This window comes from Pseudophryne corroboree, chromosome 1 (assembly GCF_028390025.1).
Source record: "Pseudophryne corroboree isolate aPseCor3 chromosome 1, aPseCor3.hap2, whole genome shotgun sequence".
Taxonomy (NCBI): domain Eukaryota; kingdom Metazoa; phylum Chordata; class Amphibia; order Anura; family Myobatrachidae; genus Pseudophryne; species Pseudophryne corroboree.
Genome location: NC_086444.1, coordinates 573,644,320 through 573,654,415, shown reverse-complemented (window position 1 = coordinate 573,654,415; position 10,096 = coordinate 573,644,320). Strand labels below are relative to the sequence as shown.

Below are 10,096 nucleotides of genomic sequence, written 5' to 3'. Positions count from 1 at the left end.
TCCTTGCATGGAAGGAGGGAAAAATGGCGCCGCGTAGTGTGCTGGCTGACTGCGGAAGAAGCTCCGCCCCCGCAATGGCGCGCTTCTCCTCAGTGCGGATTACTAAATATTTATACTGGCGGGGGTTAGGACAGTGCCACCGCACTATATGCCCTTATGTGCCAGTGTTAAGAGGATTTTATGCTGCCCAGGGCGCCCCGCACCCTGCAGTGCCTGTTATGTGCGTGGGAGCATGGCGCGCAGCGTTTCATTCGCTGCGCGGTACCTCAGAAAGCCGTCACTGGAGAAGTAGTCTTCTGTTCTTCTGCTACTCACCTGTCTTCTGACTTCTGGCTCTGTAAGGGGGTGACAGCAGGCTGCAGGAGTGAGCATCTAGGCGTACCCAGCGATCAGCACCCTCAGGAGCTAATGGTGTCCTGTCAGCTAGAAGCAGAGCCATTGCACTCACTAGAAGTTGGTCATACTTCTCTCCCCTAAGTCCCACGAAGCAGGGAGACTGTTGCCAGCAGCCTCCCTGAAAATAAAAAACCTAACATAAGTCTTTTCAGAGAAACTCAGTAGAGCTCCCCTAGTGTGTGTCCAGTCACTCCTGGGCACAGAGTCTAACTGAAGTCTGGAGGAGGGGCATAGAGGGAGGAGCCAGTTCACACCCTTTGAAAGTCTTAAAGTGCCCATGTCTCCTGCAGATCCCGTCTATACCCCATGGTTCTAAATGTGACCCCAGCATCCTCTAGGACGTATGAGAAAAAACATCCATCTGTGAGCTAACAAAGACTTGTTCACCAGCAGAAATATCTGTCGGTACTTAGTGAACAGCAGACCCTGGAAGACCATATGCTTTGAAGGAGTCAATTTGGACTACTTGTCATTGATAAGTAATCACAGTATATACTTTGTGATCACTTTTGGCTGTTGTTGCCATACTGAAAGAAAGCTCCTTACATTGATAGCGCTGGTTCTGGAACGCAAACCAGAGATGGCTCCCATGGCCATCCCATATTAAATGTGTATCTTTGGACACTGAACTTGCCTTGCTCCATACTTTTTAACACTGACCTCAAAGAATCCATCTTGAATCTGTACACCTAAACTGGTTGTTTAAGTATTTCATTTTCAGAATGGGACTGGTCTAGTGTCTGCACTAAAAAGGGATCAGCGGAAAAACTAAAACCCAGTCTAGTGTCTACATTTGCAGACCTCTTTTGACCTTACGCCTCAAATCAGTCATACTGTCCCAACGTCAGCTGTAACAAGTCTTAACCTGTTTCTGTGGCATGTTATCAGTGATGAATTTCAGCTGCTGATGTGCCCTTTAGATGCAGCAATCTAACCGCACTGTGCACCTCAGTGTTTGACCATGTTTCCACCAGCCCTGCCATCTTACAGCTGATGTTGGGACAGTATGACTGATGTGAGGTGCAGTATAATGGCCGTGAGGGCAAGCAGGGGTCTACCAAACTCTGGCCTTCTGGGAAAATAAAATGAAAGAAAACATTACACACAAGAGGTTTTGTTAGCTTACTTATTGAACCAACCTCATAGTTGGTGCAATTCTCTCCAGGTGGTGGATATGATTATCTACCTTTACTGAAGTCAAATACTCTAGCACATGAATCCTAATATTTACTTACAATTGAAGGAACAGTACAAGTCTTAATTACAGACCATTTAAATTTGGCGATTTTCATATAGGTGAAATTCAAGACACAATAAAGTGCGAAGCTTGCACTTAGGAATGCCTCAAGCTGTCCAGCTCACCTTAAAAGATACTACATTTTGCACCTCCAGCTTAATAATGTCCCTAAAAGCCAGCTTTACTGTATTTACAGGAACTGTACGTCCGCCAGCAGATTCAAGGAACAAGCTACTGAATTGACAAAGGATTTTATAACACGACTATCCACAAACTGTCCTAGATAAGGCACTTGAAAATGATATGCCCTTTGACAGATATAGGATGCTGAATAGGGATACTGATACCCATAAAAATAAGAACACAAAGAATGCAGGTGCTCAGAATGAACTAGGTTTGTCCTTTATTTGTAGACATAATGTGACCACATGTAAAACTTATGGCCTTATGAGGAAAAATTAAAAGCTACTATTTACAGATCCCAGTCTAAGTACACATTTGGAGAAGGGGCTGTCAGTGGTCTTCAGAAAAGCCAGATACTACATGTTGCACTTCCACCAGATGCTGCTGTCTTTATCCAATTTGTACATGCACTTTGTATTAAAAATAAATATAAACTTATTACATGAATTATCACAAGTTGTGAGCTTTGCGTCAGCAAATTTTTTGCACTTTTCTAAATGACCCTTAAAGTTATGTATGTCACTGTATTTCTTTAATACTTTTAAAAGAATTTAAAAAGAAGTGTATTTTTTTAATGTTTTATTTAGGTGTGCTGTATATTAGACATCTGGCATATTACAAAAACATTGAAATTGCCACAGTTGTTGTTAATGATGATGTTTATTGCTTGGCTCATCAAGTGGTGGAATAACTTCTCCAGTCTCCTGAATGACATCACCCTAAAGTGAAAAAAAAAGGGGGTGTAACATGAAATGGCAAAAACAAGATAATGTGGTAGCTCACATCCAGAGATCTCAAGTCAGTTACCTCAAGCATCAAGATCATGGTCAAAACAAAGGGGGTCGATTTAATGTATATGCTGGAATTTAGCTCCTGGAAGCTATTCATTCCCATAGCGGCGAAAATACACATGATAAGCTGTGATAAGCAACTTCTCCTGTGCTAAGTCCCGGGCACGAGTGACCAGCCTCGAAGCCCTACTTTGGATTTCTGCTCACACCTTAGAAATCCATGTGATAAGTGCAGCCTCAGGAATAGTCATGGGAAGTATTGGAATAGCACCAAGGCACTAAGCCCAGGAACTAAATTCCCACGCAAGAATGAAATCGTCCCCAAAGACTTTGGTAATGGGCTGTCTCTAGATCACAACTTTTTTTTTTAATGGAACAGTCATTTAATTTCACCCCTCTGCACATGTCTTCTGGAGATTGGAGATATTAAAAGATTTGACTCAGAAGAACCTGTAAATATTCTTAACATACTTACTGGGAACACACGAAGTTTTTGATAAACAATGGCATAGGGTGTTGTCTGAAATAAAAACAAAACACCTTAATTATTTCAATCCACGTTAGCCGCACACAATTCATATTTTCTAATTGATTTATAACATTCTTCTATAATCAAATATTTATACAATTGAAGGGCAGACATTATAAACCAATTATTTTCAATGAGAAAAAGATGTACCTACTTCATGCAAATACGTAGTTATAGTAGACTTACCGCTGATAACTCTATTTCTCCTAAGTCCACAGTATCAACAGGATAACATTGGGATATGAAGTAGCGTCAGCAGATTGGCACCAACAATCAAAAGCTTTCGGCCTCCCAGAATGCAACGGGCAAGTCCCCTATATCCCCGCCTCCTGGCTCAGGCAATTCAGTTGTTTTCCACAGCTCAAGGCAGGAGCATCATAGAGAGCCCTAATCAGGCCAGAAGAAAACACATGCACATATTTCGTACAAGAAGAAAGAGGTTAGTAGGTGTAAGGATCCTCAAATCAGGTGCATCAGGGTGGGATCCCTGTGGATACTGTGGACTTATGAGAAATAGAGTTATCAACGGTAAGTCTACCATTACTACGTATGTCTCCTGCAGGGTCCAAAGATTATCCGCATGATAAGACAGGAGAATCCTTCGCCCGAATACAGCGTCTTGAGAGGCGAAGGTATCAAAGGCATAATGTGTAATGAATGTGTTCATGATAGACAATGTGGCTGCCTTACATATCTGTTCAGCTGAAGCACGATGCTGTGCTGCCCATGAAGGACCTACCTTATGAGTAGAGTGAGCAGAGACATTAGCCATAATAGGGAGATCAGCTCGAGAATATGCTTCCAAAATAGTATTCTGAAGCCACCTCGCCAATGTCTGCTTGTCAGCAGGCCATCCTCTCTTGTGAAATCCGTAGAGAACAAAGAGTTTCTGTCTTTCTGATGGCACTGGTACGATCCACGCAGATCCTTAAAGCACGACCTACGTCCAAAGATGCATCTCCCGCAGAAAGTTCCGGCCCTTGGAAAGCTGGTACTACAATTTCTATGTTAAGGTGGAATTTAGACACCACCTTAGGAAGATAACCAGATTTGGTTCTGAGAACTGCTCTATTGGGATGAAAAATCAGGAAAAATAAATAAATAAATAAAAAAAAAAGAGGGCGACATAATGCCCCTAAATCTGACACTCTTCTAGCTGAGCCAATAGCTAGCAAAAAGAGAGCTTTAGCTGTTAACCATTTAAGATCCACTTTCGTCAGAGCTTCAAATGGAGCAACTTGAAGCGCCTTTAGGACTATACCTAGATCCCAAGGAGCTGTAGGAAGTACAAAAGGTGGTTGGATGTGAAGCATTCCTTGGAAAAAGGTGCGAACATCCTATAAGTTAGCAATTTTCTTTTGAAACCATACAGTCAATGCTGACACCTGAACTCTCAAGTAAGCCACCCGTAAACCCTTATCCATTACTGTCTGAAGGATTGCTAGGACTGTGGAAACTCTGAACCACCTACGGTCAAATTTCCTGGCACTGCACCATTCAATATAGGCCTGCCATATTCGGTAATAAATGCGAGCTGAGGATGGTTTCTTTGCTTTAAGCATTGTTTGAATTACCTGTTGTGAAAATCCTCTTGCTTTAAGGATGGATGGAATTCTCAAAAGCCACTCCATCAAAGGCAGCCGATCCAGGTGCTTGTAATAACAAGGACCCTGAGACAGCAGATCTGGACGTTGAGGGAGTAGAAACTGAGCCTCTGCAGATCTGTGTACCAATGTCTTCTGGGCCAAGCCGGAGCTATTAGTATCATGGCTCCCCTTTCCTGTTTTTCTTAAAGAATCACCCTGGGCAACAAGGCGATCGGTGGAAACAAATAGGCCAGACGAAAGTCCCATCTTACTGACAGGGCGTCCACGAAGGTCGCTTTGAGATCCTTTGACCCGTATGCGGGAACTTTGTTGTAATGACGAGACGTCATGAGATCTATCTCCGGCAACCCCCACTTGTCTACCAGAGTCTGGAAGACCTTGGGGTGTAAAGCCCATTCGTTTGCATGAATGGTGTGTCGACTGAGAAAATCCGCTTCACAGTTCAGGACTCCCGGAATGAACACTGCGGACAAGGCTGGATGATGAAGTTCTGCCCACCTTAACATGTGGCATACGTCCTTCATTGCCTTTTGGCTGCGAGTTCCTCCCTGATGATTGAGGTACGCTACGGTCGTTGCATTGTCCGAGCAAATTTGAACTGGTTTCCCCTGAAGAATATCCTTTGCCTGAATGAGTGGAATATATATGGCCCGAAGCTCCAATATATTTGTTGGCAGGCAACTTTCTTGCTTGGTCCACTGCCTATGGAAGCAACTTTTTTCTGACACTGCTTCCCAGCCCAGAAGACTGGCATCCGTTGTCAGAACCTCCCAATCTGAGATCCGAAAGAGTCTCCCTTTGTCCAGACGGGATGTCTGTAGCCACCAGGCTAATGACCTACGTACTTCCAGAGGAAGGACAATAGCCTGAGTTTTTATTGTCTGATTTAACCCATTCCATTTGGAAAGAATCAGATGTTGAAGAGGGCTCGACTGTAATGAAGCATACTCCACCATGTCGAATGTCGACACCATTGATCCCATCACACGAATAGCTGCGCGAATGGATACCCTTTGACTGTGTAACAGCTCCTGAATCCTCGACTGTGTTGTGGATAATTTGTTCGGAGGTAAAAACACTCTCTGAAGACCGGAATCCAATACAGCCCCCATGTGAGTCATACGTTGGGACGGAACCAGGGACGACTTTGCCCAATTTATGAGTTATCGTTCACTGCGTCAGCCGTACAGCATGGTCAATGGGACGACCCGCAGGAGCAAACAATTATGGGTAAACACTGGACGATTACCTGATATATCATCGGACCGACATATCACCCATTGCGTATCCAGCTTTAGTCTCAATGCAATGCGGCCAGGACGCACCAGTCAACTGTGCCAATTAATTTAATACGGGACACTTGTATCTCTGTGTGCACCCGAGTCCCTGAACACGTATAACAAGTGCTACAATGTAGCAGCTGCAGCTGTTTTTCCAATACAAGTGCAGTTGTTCTCTGTATACAGACTCTGTCACACACAAATGATACACTATAATACAGGCATTCCCAACCACGGTCCTCAAGGCACACTATTACCCCTTTCACATCGCACAAATAACCCGGTATCGACACGGCATATTGCCGTGTCGACACGGGTCAGTGTGCGATGTGAAAGCACTTTCTGAGAATTAGCGGGTCGCCTGACTCGCTAATTCAACCCGGTATAAAAGAAGGATTATACCCGGGTTGAATACCGGGTCAGGTGCAGTGTGAATGGGAGCCGCGTCGATGCGACACGGTTCCCATTCACAGCATAGGGAGAGGCGGCGCAGGAGATTAGCTCATCTCCCAGCGCTGCCTCCACCCCCGCCCCTGCTGCTGCTGCGCCCCCCCGCTGCTATGGCAACCGACCCGGTATATTGCTGGGTCGGAAAGCCAGCAGAGGGGAGCAAATGCCGGATCCCACCCGGTAAGGACACGTTTCTTTTACCGGGTGGGATCCGGCATTAGCGATGTGAAAGCGGTATAACAGTGCAGGTTTTAGTGATATCCAGGCTTCAACACAGGTGATGTAATTAGTAGCTCAGTTATTTTGATTTAACCATCTGTGCTGCAGCCTAGATTTCACTAAAACCTGCACTGTTTGTGTGCCTTGAGGACCGTGGTTGGGAATGTCTGCTAGAATAGCACAGTAGCCAGCACAGTCTCTTAGTGCATTCTAGTTGCATCACATTTTACACAAAAAAACAACACATCTGTAGCTTTCCCTTGGCACAAAATTGTAAGAATATCTCCTAATGTATTTACAAGATGGATATTAATATCGAAGCAATTTTTTCCAGAGGCAACACAGCATTTGCACTTGTATTCTGTAGTGTTGGCTATGGGTGTATGATTTTTGGGGATGCTGCTTGCTGCTCCATTTTCTTGCATTCACTACCAGTGATGCATTGGGGCCATTTCTATGTTTTAAGCTGGCCATACACTATTAGATTTTCTGTCAAACCAACCAATTTGCCGGTTGGAGCGTAGATCTGGTAATGTATGGGAGTGAATGGCAGTCAGAATTTGCTCTCAAATGCCAGAAAATAGACAAAAATTGTTGTTCAGACTAATTGCTTAGATCAGTGGTTCTCAAACTCGGTCCTCAGGACCCCACACAGTGCATGTTTTGCAGGTAACCCAGCAGGTGCACAGGTGTATTAATTACTCACTGACACATTTTAAAAGGTCCGCAGGTGGAGCTAATTATTTCACTTGCGATTCTGTGAGGAGACCTGCAAAACATGCAATGTGTGGGGTCCTGAGGACAGAGTTTGAGAACCTGTGGCTTAGATCATAGGTCTGCAAACTCGGTCCTCATTACCCCACACAGTGCATGTTTTGCAGGTAACCCAGTAAGTGCACAGGTGTATTAATTAGTCACAGACATTTTAAAAGGTCCGCAGGTGGAGTTAATTATTTCACTTGTGATTCTGTGAGGAGACCTGCAAAACATGCACTGTAAGGGCTGAAACACACTACCCGGCTTTTGCCGGACGGGAAAAAGCCGGACAGCTTTTTCCCGTGCCGGCATTGTAGTTAACAGTGTGAGGGCTAGGGTCCCTTCACACTGCACGGCCCCGGCCCGGCTGCCGGGTTGCAGCCGGGTCTCACCACTGGAAGGTCCGGCGGCTGGGTGGCCGCCGGGCCGTCTTTGGAGCCAGTGAACCGTGTGTGTGAAGGGGAGCTTTCACACACAACGGTTTTTTCTGAAGCCGTGTCTGATGCTGCGCATGCGCACAGCATCACACACGGCTCAAAGCCGTCCCGTGTGACAGACACTGCCGGTTTCTCCCGGATGGCAAAAAGCCGGACAAAGTTTGTCCGGCTTTTTGCCATCCGGGAAAAACCGGAGTGTGTGTTACAGCCCTTTGGGGTAATGAGGACAGAGTTTGCAGACCTATGGCATAGATAAAACAGATTTAACCAGTTTGTCTGAATGACTGTTTTTGTCCATTTCCCTGTGATTGGGAGCAAATGGTCAACTGTTATTTGCTCTCATCCATTACCAAATTTTCATTCCAACCAGCAAATTAGTTTGTTCAACAGAAAATTTTAAAACGGGGTCCCAACCTCAGCCCACAAGGTACACAAACAGTCCAGGTTTTAGTGATATCCAGGCTGAGCACAGACAGTCAAATCAAAATAACTGAGGTACTAATTAACTAACCTGTGCTCAAGTATGGATATCCCTAAAACCTGGACTGTTGGGAGTGCGTTGAGTAACTTGGTTGGGAACCTCTGTCTTATGGCCAACTTTAGATAAATAGCTGAACACATTTGAGATCACATTTGTGCAAAATAATCTAAACTTTCTAAAACCATTATACATAATCAATCTTAATATTGCATAAAGAATAACAGGTTTTTGTTTTTTTAAGAATGCAAAGATAACTAACACATTACCTCCAAATGGTATTTAATAAAGTAATGAATGATCCAGGCTGGTATTAGAATTTTCGTCACAGCTGTAACACCAAGATTATACGTTCTGAAGGTCTGCAGATTAAAAACAATAACTTTTAAATAATGTGTAGGCAGTACAGATGGTGTAATGGTTAGCATTACTGCCTCACAGCACAGAGGTCCTGGGATCAATTCCCACCATGGCCCTAATGGTACAGAGTTTGTATGTTCTCCCCGTACTTGCTTGGGTTTCCTGCGGGTACTCCAGTTTCCGCCCACAATCCAAAAATATACTGGTAGGTTAACTGGCTCCCAACAAAATTAACCCTAGTGTGAATGTGTGTACATGTGATAGGGAATATAGATTGTAAGCTCCACTGGGGCAGGGACTGATGAGAATGGGCAAATATTCACTGGAAAGCGCTGCAGAATGTGTGCGCTATATAAATAACTAATAATAATAACAACTAAATTTGCAGGCTGCATCTGCCAATGTGATGCTTAGTTTATGACTCTACCCATATCCCCCTCCATGCAGCAGCAGTCCTCTAGGACATTACCCTGAATGCTTAACTGGCATTTGCCTTTTCCTGGCAGCAAGCTCATCCACAAACACTGTAGTCTATACATAACCCAGGGGAAAGGCCTCCCTTCCCTGACCCTGTTACGCACGTAGTTCCTCCACAGGCTGTTCTTCTGCAGGAAGTTGCCCCAGAATCTCTGCATGACACCTGGCTTGGTGGTGGGCAGGACAGGCTCCCGGGGACTCAGCTCCTGATCCTTCAGCCATTTCCTCCGGAGAACTCTCAGCTGCTGCTGCCGGAGCTTCTCATCAGCCGGGCTCACCGACATGTCTGCTCCCCGCTGTCCAAAGCCCTGTGCCCTCCCTGTGTGTGACTCCTCAACAGCTTACAGAGGACACACACCGCTCAGCAGCTTGAGCGCACACCGATGACGTCACGTCAGCTCTGAAACTAGACGCTACCCTAAGACTCCCTCTGCTGAGGAAAAATAAAATAATGCTGTAAGGGCACAACAAAACGTCCGCCCTTACCCGACGTCACATCCGGATCCTGTAGGCGAAGGGGATATATATGTAAGATTCTACCGTGGCTGCCGTGCCGCCTGTCCTCGCAGATAGGGACCAGCTTCAGGCCAGAGAGATGGCATCAGTATGTGTGTTGTGGATGCTGGTCAGGAGGCTGCTGAATGCTAATGTGCCGGACTGTCTGTGACACTGAGCCGAGATATCTAGTGCAGTGACTCAGTGGAGGAGGATCAGATTCATTCAGCAGCACTAGACACTCAGTGCTGTGGGAGGCGGAACCCTGCTGTGTTCTGCTTATTCAGTGTGAGTGTGGCACACCCCCTGGAGGCTTGTGGATGATATTATAAGCCCAAAACCTAAATCAATTGCAAAGCAGCCAGTTAGCTACTGTAACAAAGCAAAACAAAGTAGCAGTT

The 10,096-nt window shown here is 45.2% G+C and overlaps 1 protein-coding gene across 1 annotated transcript; it reads right to left on the bottom strand.

Moving 5' to 3' along the window:
• Positions 1–2,380: 2,380 nt before the first annotated feature.
• NDUFB6 (NADH:ubiquinone oxidoreductase subunit B6) lies at positions 2,381–9,625 on the bottom strand. Its single transcript, XM_063914191.1, has 4 exons — positions 9,305–9,625; positions 8,633–8,725; positions 3,083–3,127; positions 2,381–2,535 (listed from the first exon to the last, which is right to left on the bottom strand). The coding sequence occupies exons 1-4, from the start codon at positions 9,482–9,484 to the stop codon at positions 2,464–2,466; spliced, it is 390 nt and encodes a 129-aa protein (XP_063770261.1). The 5' UTR covers positions 9,485–9,625; the 3' UTR covers positions 2,381–2,463.
• Positions 9,626–10,096: the final 471 nt, after the last annotated feature.